This window comes from Malaclemys terrapin, chromosome 3 (assembly GCF_027887155.1).
Source record: "Malaclemys terrapin pileata isolate rMalTer1 chromosome 3, rMalTer1.hap1, whole genome shotgun sequence".
Classification (NCBI taxonomy): Eukaryota; Metazoa; Chordata; order Testudines; family Emydidae; genus Malaclemys; species Malaclemys terrapin.
Window position 1 is genome coordinate 19752040 of NC_071507.1, and position 20134 is coordinate 19772173.

A 20134-nucleotide genomic window follows, 5' to 3' on the forward strand; every position below is an offset into this window, starting at 1 on the left:
TTGTCTAAGGTAATCTAGCAGACCAGTAGTAGAGCTGGGACTAAAACCCAGCTCCCCTGAGTCCCCAGCAACTACACTATCCACTAGGCCACACTGCCTTTCATAGAGCATTACTAATGGCTTTGGGCCAGATTCTGTTCCCCTTAAACGCATGGAGTAGTACCTTACCAGGACTACTTGAGGAATATAAGTAAATACTCAGTGTGCATAAAGGGAGCAGAATCTTGACCATTGTACATATACATATTAACAATATAAAATGTTCAAAATAAAGATATAATGCTATGAAGATTTTATCTTCCAAACCTGATTTGCCACACTGCATGCACCAGTTGTAGATGGGGAGGGAGGTTGATTTAAAAGTCACTTAGATGTGAAATATGTTAATCTGCCAGTAAAACTTGAAAAAACTTTCTTTGAACAGTTATAAATCAGCAATGATGCAGATGAAATCAATCAAGCTCAGGACACCTGGCTAGAAGTCGACACAACCTCCAATGGTGTGGTGTCATTATTGAGGTCTTGTTGGCATCCATATTTCCTCCATTTTGAAGCCTAGAGAATCTCAAACTTTAAATACCGATGTCTTTTCGTCACATCACACACAATAGGCTGTAGATTCTTCCCCAGCCTGTTTCTGCTAATCAGCAGTGTTGCTATGGCACACTACGGTCTATCCTGTGCTCACCAACCTAAATATAGAAAACATTGCGGCAGCAATGCCCAACTACAAAAATAAAACAATTATCCATGGCTGAAGCAAAATGTCAGTTACACTCGTCATCCAAACAGAATCGCTGGAGATGGGCTGGATCCTCCTCATATGGGTTTTGTTTTTATTTTAAAACCCAAAGTATAAAGATGTTGCAAATCATGAATTTTATTATCCACATGAGAGGCACGCCGGATGTGTGGCATCAACACTGTAATATTAGACATTTATATAAAACACAATCAAATATTTTAGGTGCATACGGTGAATCAAATGTATGCTAGTATTTTCTGGCTTGAGTCTGTAACAGATTAGGGAGAGATTTTCAAGCACGGTTACCAGTAAGGTGCCTGACTCTCATTGAAATGGCTTATCATTTGTGCCTTTGAAACCTCCCCCTTAGAAAACCAGATCTTGGAATTTGTCCAAGCTGTGCTAGGCGTAGCTCAGGAGGATGTGAAAAGGTGGCTTCAAGCCACTTTTTGCCCGCCCCCCCCCCCAGTTCCGGGGCTATTGGCAAGTGGAACAGCCACAAAAGTAACATCTACACTGCAATAAAAGACCTGTGGCATGGCTGCGGTTGGCCCGGGTCAGCTGACTTGGACAGTCCAGGATCAGCTGTGGGGTTATACTATTGCAGTGTAGATGCCCGGGCTCTGAGACCCTACGAGGGGGGAGGGTCTCAGAGCCCCAGTCCAAGCCCAAATGTCTCCACGGCAGTTTTTAGTCCTGCAGCCCCAGCCCAAGTCAGCTGACCCAGGCTTTGAGACTTGGTGCAATGGGTTTTTTATCACAGCGTAGATGTTTCCAAAAAGGCTTTCTTCTACCTGGGAATCCCTGGAAAGCAAATACATTCCAGCCATATCCCTTGTTCCTTGGATACCTCCACCAGGGCAAAGCACCTCTTTAAAAATACTTCAGCAGTAAAGAGCACCAACTTTCATTTATTTTGCCATCCCATCATGTCTTTCAGTTGGGGATCCTTTTTGATGTGATGACGTTAATCATTGCAAAACGACGGCATACTTCTATCTAATACATTTCGGTAGTGGTAATGTGACTGGGAAATTAAGAAAGGAGGAGACTATTAGGTACATACTGAGCTTTTTTTTGCTGAATATGCTCACAAGATGTCTCTACAATTTTAACTTTTGGACGCAGACAGACGTAACGGACTAACCTCTTTCATTTACCCCAGTATAATCCCAGTTTACTTTAAGGGTGCTGCATTAAAGTGATAGAGGCAGTGACGGTCAGAAATTTTTCAACACATTGTTTTTTTAATTAAAAAATGCTGAGTTATCAAAACCAAAACTTTTCATGAAATAGGGTTGGAATTGACAGATTTTCCCACTCCAAAAAAAAGGTCAGAAAAAAGTTATTAAATGGAAAATTTCGTTTTCCAGTTTGAAACAAATTTTTGTTTAGAAATTTAAGCTAATACAACTGAAAAAGGTTAAAAAAGAAAAGAATGATGAAATAAAAAAAACATTTTGAAATTATCAAAACAAAACATTTCGATTGACCCAAAATGGAAAATAAAAGGGTTTTCAGTATGCAAATATTGTTGATATTTTGATTTTTCATCCTGCCCAGCTCTACTTGAGAGGAGATTTTGGCCAAATTTGTCTTTATAAACATAATCATTCTGCATTTTAGTTATTCAGTCAAATCTGAACCATCCCTTGGCTTTGGTTTTGCAGAAACAAAATTTAATGGATGAGGTTTTGCAAAAGCAACTCACAGCCTTCCTGGCCTATCTTAGCTCTGTGCCATGGTGGTACATTGCTTTCTTCTCCTTTTTCTATAAAATAATAATGCCTTTAACAATGGCACTGAAAAGCCAAATTGAAAATGTTATAGGCATAAATTGGCCATCATTAGGTTAGTATTTCAAATAATTAAATTGAACTTTAGCTGTTGTAGTCAATTAGTATTAATTGATTCACTTGTTGACTCATTCTACTTTGCACATGAAAGTAATCAGAAAATAATTTGCCTACCTAGCTGGCAATTAGAGATGTGAAGAACATAAAACAAACACAATTAAATACTGTAATGTTCAAACTGAATCTTTGATACCTGTAAGTGATTGTTATAGTTTTCTGGAGTTAACATTATCCACTAGACTAGGAAATTGCCAAATTTAAATATATCACATTGTAACAGAATATACCTATGTGTTCACACCCACACACTATTGTAATAATCTTTTTACAAAGCATGCTTTGTAAAGTATCATTTGAAAACTCATGATTTGTTGGTCAGTATTGTCCTGATAAAATATGTGTGGTAACATTGTACGTGAAGCTATAAGATTCTCCTGTATGGTGTTATTAACACTTGTTTAAACCCCACAGCTCTGCCCAAACAGAAATTGGCAAACAGGTCTGTCCCAAACAAAGGAATATGGGCTCTACTTAATTTGCATTTAAGCAGTAAACAGAGTCATCAAGCAGGAAGGGATGAGAAAGGGAGTTCAAACATGTGAGTAAAAGCCAGCAGTGAACATCCTTCCACATAGCCTTTGTGGCCTGTGCCTAGCTGGTAATATTTTTTAAAGAGGGGGACTGAAACTAAAAAAAGGAGGGACAAATACTCCAAGGCACCTGTCTCTCCCTGCTAATTGCATTCACTGGATTCAAAGAGACAAAGGAAGCAGGTGTTATACTCTGCGGAGTTTGGTCAGTAATCTGCTGGAGCATATAGTGAGACATTTTGCTTGATTCTAGTACAGTTTGTTAAATTAGGCTTTAGCAAACATCTTATCTTTATTTTTCTTGTAACCATTTCTGACTTTTATGTCTCATTACTTGTACTTACTTAAAATCTATCTCTTTGTAGTTAATAAACTTGTTTTACTGTCTTATCTAAACCAGTGTGTTTAAATTTAAGTGTCTGAATAACTATTTGAGATAATCAGGTGGCATATTATTCCTTTTAAGGAATGATCGCCTTAAAATATTTGTGCTGTCGAGGAGAGGGCTGGGCAGTATGGGACATATATTTCTGGGAGAAAATCTGATACTGAGGGTGTGTTGGGGTCACTGTTTCTATGTGTGTCTGTCTGTGGTCACTTAAGTGTCTGAAAGGGAACAAACTCCCTAGATTGGAAAAACAGCATTGTCTTCACTTACTCAGGTTCTTGTATTGATCCTCCAACGCAGTGGAATCTCTCTGGAACAGTCTTCCAGTCTTTTGCCATTTTAACCATTGCCCCAGCATCAAGGACTCCATAGCCAAACAGATGGTTAAATTCCAGACCAACACCATTTCTACGCCATTGATGGACTTCGTCATGAAGTTGGTTCCTTTTGGAGGTGAGCACTGTCAGATGCTGCATGTCTCTCCACGTCAGATCCAGGCTATGGAAGAAGAATATAGAAAAAGGTTGTTATTTTGTGGTGTTTAGAAGGGGAATGAGAAAGTCTGACATGTCCGAACTGTCTTCATTCCATAAACCTGCCTCAGAAAAATCCTCCATCTCTTTTGGCCCAGAACAATCTCAAACCAAGATCTATTGACACAGTGCAGTGAAGAGGATCTGAGCACCATCATTGCCAGGAGGCGTTGGAGGTGGATCAGTCATGTGCTTCGGATGGAAACTGATTCCATCACCAGAGTAGCAATAAGATGGACACCAGAAGGCAAGTGAAAACAAGGCCGCCCGAAAACAACATGGCGAAGTGCTGTGGAAGCCGAGCTGGAAAACCCGGGGCACAGCTGGGGAACCATTGAAAGACTTGCAAGAAACAGACAGGAGTGGAGGAGTTTCATTACTGCCCTAAATGCCAGAGGCATATTAGGAACATAATGATGATGATGATGAAGAAGAGGATGGTTTTCTCTTTCCATAATAAGTTTGAAAGGACTGGTGTATTTGAACACTCAGTAAGGTAAATGCACTAAAAATAGAAGTGTAGACATTGTGGCTCAGGTTTTAGCTATTTTTAGCATGCTAGCCCAAGTCTATTTGCTGAGACTGCCTACAATGGCATGTGGTCCATCGGCGACTGCCAGTAGCAAAAATCCCCAACTGCTGGAGACGGGACACTAGATGGGGAGCGCTCTGAGTTACTACTGAGAATTCTTTCCCAGGTATCTGCCTGGTAGGTCTTGTCCACATGCTCAGGGTCTAACTGATCGCCATATTTGGGAATTTTCCACCGGGTCAGATTGGCAGAGATCCAGGGGGGTTTTCACCTTCCTCTGCAGCATGGGGCATGGGTCACTTGCAGGTTTAAACTAGTGTAAATGGTGGATTCTCTATAACATGAGGTCTTTAAACCATGATTTGAGGACTTCAGTAACTCAGCCAGAGGTTAGGGGTCTATTACAGGAGTGGGTGGGTGAGGTTCTGTGGCCTGCAACATGCAGGAGGTCAGACTAGATGATCACGATGGTCCCTTCTGACTGTAAAGCGTATCAGATTGGAAGGCTTGCTCCCAACTGCAGTGTAGACATACCGTGTATGGTCAAAGTTCTAGGATTTTAAATCATAGAGACACCTATTAGTCCTCCAGAACTCAAAGAAAAGAGACCCTGTCTGGAGCACAGACCCCAGTCTGCTCACAGTATAGAAATATGGCAAGTGCACAGGGCAGCATGATGGACACAGTGGTCCTGTGTAGGCAGTCATTCTAGCCATACCTCTACATCCATGGGTGGGTGGAGAACTGTGTGCTAGCCAGGGTTTATATGGTCAGGGAGCAACTGGTGGTAGAGCAGAGGAAAACTCAAGAGGTGGGGGGAGTCCATGGGGACACAGCCAGAAGTGGGGACAGAGGAAACTGGAGGAGGGAAACAGGTGAGTCAGCTTGGGAAGGGGGCATCGGGGAGACAGACGGTGGAGTCGGAGAGAGACTATGAAGGGCACGTCAGCAGGCAGCCAGAGACAAAGCAGGTGGGGAGGGGAGGAAATATCTGTAAAAGGAATCAATATATGCAAATAAGGCAGTGCACATTATATACACTATGCAGATGAGGGCATTGCAGTATTTACATAAACTCATCACCCAGGGCTTGATTCAAAGCTCTTGACGTTCAATAGGAGGCTTTCTATTTATTTCAATGGGCTTTGGATCTGGCTGTTGTAGCGTTAACAGCCCTTAACGTCAGCCTTACAGACAAGTCATTCCAAAAAGAAAAAAAAAATCCCTCTTTTCCTAAACCTACTTAGCCTCCAGTGCCAACGCAAAGACGCCAGCTGCCTCAGGTGCAGCTGCAGATGTTCCAGAATGCCGTAGGGTGCAGTTGCCATATAAATCCGTAGTAGCCTGCAAAAATATCGAAAAAATGTGTAAGACTAGTTCTTTCCTTCTCCGTTGTGCTACAGACATGGAATAGCGTGGAAGGCAATACGTGTTGATGAGAGTAATGTTATACCTGTCACTAGGAACAGAATAATTACTGCCTTTTCAAACGACTAGATCACCTTTAAAATAGAATGGATCGATACACAGGGCAGGTGGGAACATGTGATCGGACAATGACAGTAAGAAGTAAACATTCATTAACATCTAAAATTCATAGAGATATTATATTTCTATAAATGTCACAAAGCCCCTCCAGTCATCAATAGGATTTGAACCCAAGACTTTTAGCACCATAGTAGTTTTCTACTGCTTGAGTTACAGGAGTAGCTCCAATAGCAGGCAGTAGTATGGGTGCTATCATCTATGAGGACTAGCCGCTAGAGGGAAATGTGACACAGTCTGCATTGCACAGTGATAGTCATGTATGTAATGTAGATCACTTCATGCATACAACTGACCCAATGAAATAAATCAGTATTTTCAAACTCATACAACAGATCTAGGACAGTCCAGATTGTCTCTATACTCAGAACATGAAATAACTGGAAAATGTGTAGTATCTGTTGACAAACATTGACCTTTTTATTAAGACACCTGCCTGGCCCCTTTTAAGTATCAGACCCCACCCTGGATGATCTGAAGACTATTAAAGTAAGAGAATCCCCACCACACACTAGCATACTAGGAGGAGCATGCTGTACCTTTCCAAGAGGTGGCATAGTGGAAATATTCCTAGTGTACACCTGGAACTGTGAGGGATTGTACCCCTAGGGTGTGAAGCTCCACTCTGCCCTCAACACGGGCCTGAACCTATCAGGTATAATCTGACACCTAATTTGTCATCTTTGGAACAGGCTCCATCTTCTGTTTTGTACAGCACCTCACACAATGGGCTCCTGGTCCATGTCTGGGGCTCCTAGGTGTTACTACAATGCTAATAATAAAAATAGATCACTGTTGAATTAAACAATGGGAATTTGTGATACAAATGTCAAGCTTGTTTATTTAGAGTTTTACACACATTAAAAAGGAGCTTTAATCCTTTGCTCTAGAGGCTTCTTAAGCTATTAAATAAAGAACCATTTCTGTAACCACACTCCTAGACCAACCTCTCAAGAAAAACACTAAACAGACTGGCAAGGAGCGAGAATATGCAGAAACCACCCAGGAAGCTTGACAATATTCCATATTTCACTACTACTTTGCCCTGAACTTGTTTCGTTATCAACCTTATTCTGCCAAACATACACAGGGTTACAGACAAATTGGCAATGACTATATTAGCCTACAATATGCTCAAATTGGAGGTGATGTGTTATGCTGGGGATTTCAACTCTTCGTTATCATGCAATTACACAAAGAAAGTCTGCCTGGGAATTAAAAATTCTGAGGACATATGAATAAATAAGCCCCAGCTTCACTTTCCAAGTTGTATTCTGATAACTAGGGAACACCACCTACATGCAGCCATAAAACATAGAAGCTCATTGCTGCTTTCAATATCGACCTCCCATCTCATCAGCTGACAGTTTGGGCATTGTCAGGTATTGTGAATGAGAAAATATTAGTTTTAACAAAGGAACATCTGCTGCTCCTAAGCAGAAAATGATGCGTACAGACGTGTGTGAGTGTAGGGAGCAGGACAACAGCACAATAATATCTGCACTCACCACACCAGCTTCGGGATTTCTCTTCCTCCCATTGCTGAACGTGGAGGCCAGGGTCGAAGAGCAGCTTTCATCGTACAGAGCTGTCCGGCCATCATTAATAGCAGAATTGATGGAGATAGTCCACATGCTTGATGCATAGCCGTCACAGTTACAATCATCATAGCTGCCTCCATCTCCAGAGGCCCAGACGTAGATGCTTCCCTTGCCGCCACGGCCCTGTGGAAAAGAAATTGAGTCTGTCAGGTTAAATTATGCATTCAAACATGAAGCAAGGCATCCATCTGTCAAGGAGAAAACAGGCCCTAGATAAATGTACATCAGTAGCAAGCTGAAAGTGCATGGACTGCTGCAGACTTTAAAAATCCAGTTAACCGTTAATCACAGCCTGTTCTGCAATCTTTTATGTGCAGAGTGTTCTCATTTATCATTTTGTTTACTTGGAACACCAAAGGTTTCTGTGCTAAGACATTTTATGGATTCATTAGAACCTGGAGTTGATATCAGGCACTAAGCACTATGGGGACATAAGAATACAAGAACAGCCATACTGGGTAAAACCAAAGGTCCACCTAGTCCCCAGTATCCTGTCTTCCAACAATGGCCAATGCCAGGTGCCCCAGAGGGAATAAACAGAGCAGGTAATCATCAAGTGATACATCCCCTGTCACCTATTCCCAGCTTTTGGCAAACAGAGGCTAGGGACACCATCCCTGCCCATCCTGGCTAATAGCCATTGATGGACCTATCCTCCATGAATTTATCTAATTCTTTTTTGAACCCTGTTATAGTCTTGGCCTTCACAACATCCTCTGGCAAGGAGTTCCACAGGTTGTCTGTGCATTGTGTGAAAAAATACTTCCTTTGTTTGTTTTAATATTGCTGCCTATTAATTTCATTTGGTGACCCCTAATTCTTCTGTTATGAGGAGGAGTAAATAACACTTCCTTAGTTACTTTCCCCACACCAGTCATGATTTTATAGCTCTCTTAGTTATCTCTTTTCCAAGCTGAAAAGTCCCAATCTTATTAATCTTTCCTCATATGGCAGCCGTTCCATGCCCTAATATTTTTTTTTCCATTTTCCTAACCTTTTCCAATTCCAATATATCTTTTTTCAGATGGGGCGACCACTATACACACTGTATTCAAGATGTGGGCATACCATGGATTTATATAGAGGCAATATGATATTTTCTGTCTTCTTATTCATCCCTTTCTTAATGATTCCCAACATTCTGTTCACTTTTTTGACGGCCGCTGCACATTGAGTGGATGTTTTCAGAGAACTATCCACAAGGCCTCTAAGATCTCTTTCTTGAGTGGTAACAGATAATTTAGACCCCATCATTTTGTATGTATAGTTGGGATTATGTTTTCCAATCTGCATTACTTTGCATTTATCAACATTGAATTTCATCTGCCATTTTGTTGCCCAGTCATCCAGTTTGGTGAGATCCTTTTGTAGCTCTCTGCAGTCTGCCTGGGACTTAACAATCTTGAGTAGTTTTGTATCATCTGCAAATTTTGCCACCTCACTGTTTACCACTTTTTCCAGATCATTAAAATGGATATACTATTCATCTAACTGACCGGGTTTATAAGGTACACTTAAGGTCTGAGTGTGGCTAGAAAACCATGTAAAACTGTTACCACTTTCTTTTCTCAACAGATTGGCTCCCTGTTTTTTTTTTTTCTCATGTCTATTTGTTTTACTGACCAAACTAGCTTGAATTACTGTTAGCGCTGTAGAACCAACACCGCTATGACAGCAACTGAATCATCAACAAAAGAAAACACCTCCCAACTCCCCTTATGAAGCTGGCATTGGCTGGAGAGATCTAAGCCAAGAGGGAGACATGATGGATAGAACCCTCTCAGTAGCTAAAGGAAAAGAGAGTAGTATCCTCCCACCTACTCCAGGCACGAGGAAGAGGGAGGGGTTATTTCAGCACCTTACCCTGAGAAAAGAGAGGTGAGGGCTGGATAGAGAAATGTTTTGATTGAGAGTCTTGAAACCTTGGATGAAATCCTGGCTACATTGAAGTCAATAACAAAATTCTCATTAACGTCACTGAAGATTAAAACTCAAAGGGTAAAATGTTTATCCCCTGCCCCCATTTATTTCTGATAATATAAAAGGGAGCAAGAACACAGCTTAATATCTAGCTCTCAGGTATGTCTGCAGTGCTGAAGGTTAGGAAAACTACCTTCTGGCTAGTTAATGAACAAATGTGATCTGGAAGTCATGGAGCACATGAATACAGCACCCTACAATGTCATTTTTAATAGGGTATGTTCTCTGACTGTACTTTATATCAAATCCCATTTCACAGCACTGCCTCATATCTTTTATCATAACACAGTGGATGATGCAACTTCATTATTTTTAAACGAGTTAGCAAGTAGCATTATAATTCGCTGATATCACAGTGGGATTTCAGCCGTTAGGTTGTATTTCTTCTCTGGAGAAGAACTCTTGTAATAAAGATTATGACACTGGATAGCTTATTTAAATCAGCCTAAGAGTACCCATATAGACTCGAGGTCAGTCATTTTAGATATACGTGATTGGATATACTGTTGTAAAAATTTATGTTGTAAGAACAAAAGCTAAGGAACATGGGCTTGTATCTGTCCAACAAGTGATTCTTTAAAAGCAAAGCATCAAAATAAGAAAAAGAATGCCTTTTTTCTTCCATTTTAAAATACCCCATTTGACCTGAAACCCCCAGCTGGTGCTAAGGTAGTTGTAGATTTGGGGAAAAGGGGAAACAGGGACCCAGTATCCTAAAGTAAGTGCTTGCCAGAAGGCAATGCTTCCCCTCTGTGATAGATTATCTTCGTTAATACCCCAAAACTATTCCCAATGATGGCATTGAGATGAGGCCTTTGGGTCTTAGCAGTATTAGTATAAAGAACACCTTCCTTCTTAATTCGCAGGACTGCACTTTTAATTGGATAAGAATAGTGGTGTTATCCTTTAGCCAATTTGCTAACTCCGGAGATGGAAGAACAAGTGAGACTAAGCAGTGTTTTTGTACTAGGACTGGAAGATAGCAGTCACTAATCTCCATGGCTCCTTGTTAACTTTCCTATATTTAAATACATCCTTCATTGGGATAGTTAACAAGGGACTTTTGTATCACATTAGCAAAATTTTGTGAAACATTAATACCGTGTAGAAGAATAAATCACAAATAAAATAAACAAGGTGATAAGTGCAAAGAGCAAAGTCTAGGGCTATAGAGTGCTGGTTGGGACATGGTCCTAAAAATAATTCATTCATATAAAATATTAAATGCCCCGAGTTATCATCTTCTAAAAACAAGTAAACAATTTTTAGAATTCAAAAACAGTTTGTTTAACTCCCTGGTCACATTCTCCTCAATTCTCTTACGTTTTTTTCACTTCTCTATTCTAGCTAGGACTGGAAACAGAAGTGCACAAACATCATGGGAAAGGCTTTAATAGCCCAAATGAAGGACCGGAAATCTCCTCAGAAATCCTGTTCTTTTGAGATTTCCACCCGAATGTGGCAGATTTCAGAGGTTCAGACAATTTGCCAAGGGAAACTTTTGGTTGATTACTTGAATATTTCCAGTTCTCCTCTTATTAGTGAAGATACTAAAGCTGATCAAAACTTGCATAATAAAACCTGGAAACAGGAAAACTGGGGGAAATTTATCCAGCCTGGGGCTTAATTAGAAATCTGTCTAATGCTGAGGGCCTCCTTTTGAAGTCCAGACTCTCACATGTCACACATGAATATACTCACACTAATCCCATTAACGCTAACGGTAAGTGTTACTCAACATGAGGAAATGTTGCAGAATGAGGCCATGAACAGAGTAGGAGTAAGTAAACGCTGAACATAACCGAGATACCAGAGGGAGCTTGGAGAAAGACACATGAGGAGAAGAGAAAAGAACAAGGAGACAGTGGAGCTGTTACATTTTTGTATGTTTGTTTCACTCAGATTCCTAATCTTCTGTATACACTACCAGTTAAAATAGGCATGACTTGCCCACTGGGTAACTATTTTTTCCATATAACTGTTGTCTTGTAGAGCTCATACTTTCAGAGAACTCCCTTTACTGTTGTCTAGCTAGCTAGACTGTTGGGTAACACTGCAGGCTAATTATTGAAATATCCCCTTAAATAAAACTCGAGATGTCTCTTTATTACTATTAACACTGTGTGTACTGCAGTAGTGTTTAGGGACCCCAGTCATGGAGTAGGACCCCATTGTACTAAGCGCTGTAGAAACACAGAACAAAAGGATGGCCCCTCCTCCCAACAGCTTACAATCCAAGTATAAGGCCAGGTCTACGCTATAAACTGGGGGTGGCCAAACTTACTGGTGCTCCAAGCCACATACGACAATCTTCAGAAGTTTGAGAGCCGGAACACACCTGCTAGGAGCTCGGGCTTGGGGCTTCAGCCCCACTCCTGCTGAAGCCCCGAACTCCAGCAGGTGCACCTCATAGGGCTGAAGCCCCGAGACCCTTCTCCCCACTGGAGAGAAGCTCCTACCCCACTACCCCTCTGCAAGGCAGAGGTCCCGAGCTCCTCCCCTCACCCCGTCTGGTAGGTGGAGAATACGGGGCCAGAGGGGGCTTGTGAGCCACACTTTCATGGTAAAAGAGCTGCATGTGGCTTGTGAGTCACAATTTGGCCACCCCGATATAAACTTACATTGGTATAACTATGTCTGTCAGGGGTGTGAAAAATCCACACCCCTGAGCGACACAGTTATACCAACCTAGCTCCCGGTGGAGATAGCACCTCTCCCATCAATACAGCTACCACCACTCATGGAGGTGGATTAACTATGCCACTGCAGCGTTTTAAGTGAAGACCTGCCCTAAGAGACAACTGGTGGATACAGACAGATGGGGATGTACAAGGAAACAATGCGACAATACTAGTCTCAGCACACCAACTGCCTCACTTTCTCAAGTATTTTTTAGAATCCATGGCAAAAGAGAATTTTAAGAAGGGACTTGAAGGACAACATGATGGTTTCAAAAGTTCACAGGCAATTTCTCCTAGGTGTGAGGGGCAGTATGGGGGGGAAATGTGAAGGTTCATCTTTGAAAAATGATCATGGAGTTGGAAATTGTTTTCTGTCAAGAAACAGAATTTGTCATTGGGTTTTCTTTTTCCTTTTCATGTTATAACTGTTAGTACAGATTTTTTTTTCTTTCTTCCCCTTGAAAGAGAGGAAATATTTTGGAATCTCCTATCTAATTTAATAGTAATTTTTGTCCTTGCCATAGAGTTAGGTAGGATGGTTTAAAAAAAAAGAATTATATCATTCATTATCAAACTCTATAGCTTTTGGAGTCCTTTCTATAGGCCCTTATGACATTTCTATAGGACTATATTGGTTTCATTCCTGTTGAATTCCATACTGCTTTCCCATAAGCGAAAGTACATTTCTTTCTCTCCTAGTGTTGTAGTTAAGGTTAATGCTTTTATATTGAATCCTATAAACATTTAAATAAGAATAAATACTAACCGTGTCTTTAAATAACAACTGTTAATTACATTCAACAGGGGTGTAATGTTACCCATGAGACAATGTGGCTGGAACACATTGCCCTGCCCAAATGCTTTTTACCAGATTGGTCTGTGCAAGTGACACATCAAACATCTTCCTGTCACTCCTCAGACCAATGTCTGAATCCTCCGGTCCTACATGCGAAGAGCAATCTAGAATCCTGCATCCATCTGGAAAAGTGACATGTCTTTATATATCAGGTCCTGTTTGGTGCTGGCTAGCTGAATGGCCTTGATTGCCAGGTCTCTCTTACTAGGGTTGTAGGTTAGTCCTAATCCCCATCCCTGTATTGAAACCTTTTCACTAGAGATTCAGATTTGGATCATGCCTCCCTTAACAAGAGCTTTTGTCTCTTGAGTGATCAGTTTCTAGATTGGATTAGAATCCATTATATATACAACATTTTATATCAAGAATTATACAGCCTAATGTAAGGCATATGGGAGTATGGTTTCCTGTTACAGCCTCGAGTTATGTACTTAGTGCTATATTCAAGGAAATCCATCACTGCATCCTTTAGAAAGGACTCACCCATAGCCCTTACTTTGATTGGTCTCTTGAATTATTTAACATTAATTCCGTTAACAACAGAATTTATCCTTCCTCCAGGCACATTCCTGCAAGTATTTCATATATGCAATGCTCTTTGACCAGAAAGGGTGTCCTGCCTATGGAGTCTGAAGGCACAGGCCATATCTTATTGAATCACAATAGGTGTCTCAGACTTCTCTGCCCACTGAAAGCTCTTATTTGGAGTGTTCATATAATTGTTAATAATTGTTACTATTTATTAATTGATATTTTCTTTAATTAAACTAATAAATAATGAATTTAATGGTCAAGCCATTTTCCATATCTAAAAAAGGCATTAATATAGATGAAAACAAAGCTCAATTTAATTCATATGTAAACAAACACATAAACAGATCTTTCAGGAGTTATCTTCAATCAGGTAGGTCATTTGTAATATAAAAATGGATGAGTTGGTATAGATAAAATATGAATGGAACTGAATTTTAGGCCAAAGCCTGTATCAAGCCTCTGAGGTTCAGAAGAGTTCAGATACTGTTTGCTCCCAATAACTGTTCATCTCCATATGCCAGTGCTCTGCTCAGCTGTTGTAAATTGGCATAGTTACATTAAACCACACTGATGATGTGTGTTCTTCACATAGTCCCACTTACTTCAGTGGGACCCCTTGTGGACTCTGGTGGTGTTTAATGTGAGCTAGGATATTTGAGTCTGGCCTTACATTTCTGCAGGTAGTTTGCACAGTTCTAGTATTAATTACATTTGTAAAATTCATAACATTGATATTTCAAAAGTAATCCCTCATCGGTGGTTTTGAAACACCTTAGATTATTAACAGAGAACGGATTTTAAATATCTCATTTAATTTCCACCACTGAAAGTATTACATTTTTTCCCAATCAGATCATGCTGTGAATATAGGCCTGTCAGTTTCATGTTTGCATTCTCATGCATGGCTTGAGTGTTGTTTTTTTGTTTCAGTCACTGAAGGGAAATAGCTCCACTCCAATGTTTTCACTTAAAAAAAAGTGCAGGAAATTAATGAAAATATTTTGCATTACAAACCGAACAGAATCAAAACGGAGTTGGCCCTGTGCCTTTAAACCAATAATTTAAACCTAAAAGATGAAACGTAAATCAAGGACCCTATCTACATTACAAAAGTTACTATGTTGGGGCACTGTGTTGCAACATGGTAACATTCTCTCCCTGTTCTAGCAGTAGCTGGGTCTTGTCTTTGTGGAGAAGAAAAGAGTTCAACTGCCCAAACACTGATGTCAGCTTTACCAGTGGTAATTAAATCGAGTAACATCAGATTTACAACACTGTAACAGAGCATGGAATTTGGCCTCAGATGCAGCACAGTTCTGTAAAGTTACAATAAAGTTTTATCTTAACTTACACAAACAAGACAAAACCCACAGTTACAACCCGTAGCTTTGACACTGTAAGTGTACAGTACATTGGTCCTAAATTTAAAAGAGAATTAACAAGACTTCCTTTGAAAAAGAGCTAATACACAAGATTGCCACGTCTCAAACTAATGTTTTGATGTCCATTAAACTACTGACTTGAGTAGATGGTAGTAGGAATAGCTACATTTGATAATGTTTTGCTATCAACCTTCACCTTCCAACAAAAGAAGTGCAATTTCCATAGCTCTGGATGGGGGAAATGAGAAATAATTTCTTGCATTTTTAATATTCTCACAGCTTCTTTCACTGGACAACCCAATTACAATGACATGATTAGCTTATAAATTCTTACTATTTCTCCCCTGGCAATTTCTATTCTCACAGCATTTTATTAGGTAAAATTACATTAGGGGGGTCAATATAATATTCATCAGTAGTGGAGGAATAGATAAAATATTGTATAGTCTGGTTGAGCAGGCCAAAGCTAAATAAATTATTTCAAGCCATGAACTATCCTTTAGCACACAATAATATAAAAAAGCCTACATGATAAAAATGCAATAGGCAGAGACCAGCTGTTCTGATTACTTTTTTCAGTCTCTTAAATTCAAACAGCTGAAGCTGGAAGACTGAAGCAGCAAGAAAAAAGCAGCCTATTGGACACACTCATAAAACAGGGACATATCATAAAACTTCTAGATTGCAACTATGGCCTATATTTTGGGCTAGAATTAGTCCTAGTTCAGATGACTTTGCCTGGGTGCAATGTCCAGGAGGGTTGTGCTATGCCAAGCGTCCCATCTGGTCCACCCCCAGCCAGTACAGCCCCAAAAGTAGGCAAGAACTGGCCCAAAAGGGAGCATCTCATCTTGCAAGACATCTAGTCAACCATGACCTTTATATACCTATCTATCCATCCATGATATCTGCCACTCAATGCCTTGTCTAGGTGTGGTGGCTTGTGCTGATCACGCCTCCTTCCGTATGAGCTCCTAATAGGTCAGCTGATCAATCTTGAATCTATTGGACTGATCTTTAATTCCATCCCCCTTTTCTTTTTCTGTGCTCCATATTTGTGTTAGTATTTATCCCTCAGTTTGGGATGAAATCCTGCCCTAACTCACCAAAGAGATGGGTGTGCTCATGCCTACATGTCCACGTGTGCACAGTAGCATGCAGAGCTGAGGGTTGAGGACCCCTTTTGCTGATGCAGGTTAAGAAAGCTCAGTAGGCAACATGCTCAGCTATGCACCTTACTGCAGATCAAAGAGAGGCAGCACAGGTCCTTTCTCACTAAACTCCAGCTTCTGCTGCTGATCACAGATGTGGGTAGGAAGGCTAGAGGTCTGCACTGCAAGCCAGATGGCAATGTCCCTCGTAGCATTGGGAGAGAAAGTGTATTAGCCTGGCTCCTTTTTTAGTGCTCAAGTGAGTGCCAAGAAGTGTAACATGTCTTGCTCCTGGCGGGGGCGTTTGGGGAGACAAAGCTCCCTGTGCATCTTTCCCTCCAGCCCAAAGTACCTGTGCACGATGGGACAGAATTTTGCCCTTACTCTGTTGTGGTCTTTTATTTAGGCATGTAGGAATTGCCAGACTGGGTCAGACTCATCGTCCGACTAGTCCAATGTCCCTTTGCAGACAGTGGCCAGCACCAGATGCTTCAGAGGAAAGTCAAAGAACCCCACAGTAGGCAGCTATGTGATCATCTGTCCACCCCCCACCCCCAAGCCCCAAAGAGTTCATCCTGGTTTCTCATGGTTAGAGATAACTTAAACCCTGAAATCTTGCTTCCCCTCCAATCATGCTGTACCTGTTTTGCAAAAAGGTGTTTCCTAGATAGTATAATTTACACCATGCTCTATGTTCTCACCTGTTTATTTGTGTAAAACGCATTCTTGTACTAATTGTCAGATTTTTCTGAGGTTTAAATGTATGAAATTTAATCAAATTTTTATTCTATATATTCTGCTAACTCAAGAATTAGTATATTTAGTATTTATTATATTATTTACCTTTCTGCTGCTAGTAATGACAGTCGGTGAACTGGTCCTACAAACCTACTGATTTCTAGTAAGTGCCACCAATTCCCATGAAGAACAGCCTACCAGAGTGCAATAGAGAACAGGGAGGGCACAGATTCATTCTACACAACAGCCCAGATCCATTTACACTAGCATTATTGTTATTATTCTTTGATATTTGTATTACAATAGCAACTAAGAAACCCACTCATTATCACGGTCTCATTGTGCTAGGCAAAACAAATAATAAAAAGCTGTCCTGCCCCCAAACACTTACAATCTGAGAGACAGATTCTGCCACCCTTTCTTATGCTGAATAGTACCTTACTTGTGGAGTAAAGTGCTTCTTGGTGTGAGTAAAGCTATAGGAATCTGTCCCTTGATTACAACAGGATGCAAGAATGAGTGTAACAAACAATCAGAAGGGGGAAGGCCAAGCGAAACAAGCGTGTGTGTACACATGTTAACACAGCAGTTTTGAGTCACTTCTTTCCTAACCATCAGATAAAAGTAACAAAAAATGAGATGAGTGTGAGAGATCTCTGCCATTATCCCAATCAAGCCATTATCAGGTGACATTTTACTGCAGAGATCACAGCAGGAGGAGGGGTGGAGGAAGGATTTTAAGGAGGATATGGCAGCATGTGCTGGGGAATTCTCATGAATATCTTTCCCCTTGAATTTATTTCCAAGTTGCAGTGGCAACAGGATGAATATGACTCGTGCTTGTCAATTTACTTAATTTCATATTCCTAACGAAAAAAAAACCCATATCACTCCCGATCATTTATTGTCATTTATTGCATCAGAGACAAGAATATTAAACTTGCTGTGCGCAGGGATTCTGTTATCTTAAGTTTCCTTCCAGGACATTGCAAGTATCATTTTCAGTTTAATAGCACATTTAAATTCTTGACATGTCCCTGACTCACTGCCAACATTTCAGCTCTCATCATTTATTTATGAGTTACTATCCTAGTGTCTGAGAATCATGCCCTGGACTGCAAAAAAAGAATCCACATGTTTATTCATCTTTGAGTATATAAAAGACATATGACTTTGCTTTTTGATCAGTATTGTACCATTCTGAAAATAATCATAAATTAGATTTGTATTTATACCTTCGATATAGATTTCAGATTGTAGGTGAAAGAAAGAAAGAAAGAAAGAAAGAAAGAAAGAAAGAAAGAAAGAAAGAAAGAAAGAAATACCGGGTCTGATATTGAAATGTATTTAAGCATCTAGAATGCACTAAGGCACCTAGAGGGATTTTCAAAACATCTAAGCAAATTAGGCCCTTAACACCCATTGCAATCTTGTAAAGATGCCTAAATACCCTTTGAAAATCTGGCCCTCAGAGCAAACGAAAAAAACAAAAAACAAAAAACCCCAAACAAACCAAAAAGCCCTATATTAATGCAACATTACAACGAAGAATGGGACGGCACAAAAGTCAGGCAATGCAAAGCTATGGTTCTCAGTGCAAATATAGGCCCCAGTCCTCAGAAGCGGCCAAGGAGAGCAGAGCACGGTTGAGAGCTGTGTGCATAAGTGGCTTTAAATTTCCTTTGTGCTCCTCTGATCATACTGCTGGCTGTGTGCTACAGCTACACTGCTGCCCCAGAGCAAGAAGGATCTCAGCCGTCAGGCTGCTCTAATTGATGCCAGCCTCCAATTGCCCCTGGAGCCAATATGGCAACTGGAGACCACTGAAGCACACAGAAGTCCTGACCATATCCCCCTTTCCCCAGTCACAGTCTCTATGCTGCAAAAGATGATCCTATACTGGCTCTATGACATCAAATGATCCAGCCTACACTGGGATGATCTTCCCAGAGCAGCGCCTGAATCAGGTGAGGATCAGGGTTATAATTTGCCCCATTGAGCATGAATAGGATTACACATGCTGGTGCTATATTACACCCACGGGATCAGGAACCTCAACTGTCCTAACTTGGGTGCATTTATACTTATTGTTGCCTTACTGTACCTTTTTACAATGAATTTCCCTAATACTTTGCTCACACAATGATCCAATAGCACTTCTCTGAAACTGTGCACCTCAGAGCACTGAGTGGACAATCACACATCAGGCATGCAAAGGAGACAGTTTGCTAATGCCTATCATTTGGATTTCAAACCAAATTTCTCTGGGCCTGATCCAAAGACCACTAATGCCACAAGAATGTTCCCAATAGCTTCAATCTAGCTAAAGTACTTACCTGGCTCCCATCACTGCAGTATCTGAGTGCCTCACAGACTATAATGTATTTATCCTCAAGGTACCCTGTGAGGTAGGGAAGTATTGTTATCCTCACTTACAGATTGGGACCTGAGACACAGAGGGTATGTCTCCACTGCAAAGTAAGCTAGGGTTGGAACTCAGGCTCAAGTTTAACCCCTCTTCCATCTACACATAAATCATGCTAACCCCGGGGTCAGACCCAGGGTCCCAGGAGTGGAAGATCCAAGCCTGAGTCAAGTCAAGACTCAGGGTTCAAGCTCTATTGCTGTGCAGTGCATACACAGCCCCACTGGACTCATGCTCTGGGAGTCCACAAAAAGTATCCCACAATCCCACAAGCTGACTTTCTTTCTCCTCTAGACAGAGAAGTTTGGTGGACAGTCAAGTTTTCCCCTACTGCACCATGAACAAAGGGCTAGAGAGGCCACAGTTTGGGAGGGTGTTAGGAAGTCTGGGATATGGGCAGTTGCATTCAGGCCCACATAATGCAGCGTAGATGCTGCTGCCCCAGGTTGGGACCCAGGGTTCAACAATTCCTAACCGGAGGTTACAAAGGAGTGTAGACGCTTGAATCCTAGGTTAACAACTACCTTGAGTTCTAGTAACCCTGGGCTTACTTTGCAGTGGAGACATACCCTCAGTGGCTAAGGTACTTACCCAGCA

General features: G+C 40.9%; 1 protein-coding gene across 1 annotated transcript in view; it reads right to left on the reverse strand.

Moving 5' to 3' along the window:
- Positions 1 to 20134, reverse strand: part of PCSK2 (proprotein convertase subtilisin/kexin type 2) — a 193636-nt gene that overhangs the window by 7187 nt on the left and 166315 nt on the right. The window contains exons 9-11 of the mRNA XM_054022004.1: positions 7698 to 7913; positions 5888 to 5988; positions 3850 to 4077 (exon numbers count right to left, since the gene is read on the reverse strand). Coding sequence (XP_053877979.1) covers positions 3850 to 4077; positions 5888 to 5988; positions 7698 to 7913 — 545 coding nt within the window. The remainder of the gene's footprint in view (positions 1 to 3849; positions 4078 to 5887; positions 5989 to 7697; positions 7914 to 20134) is intronic.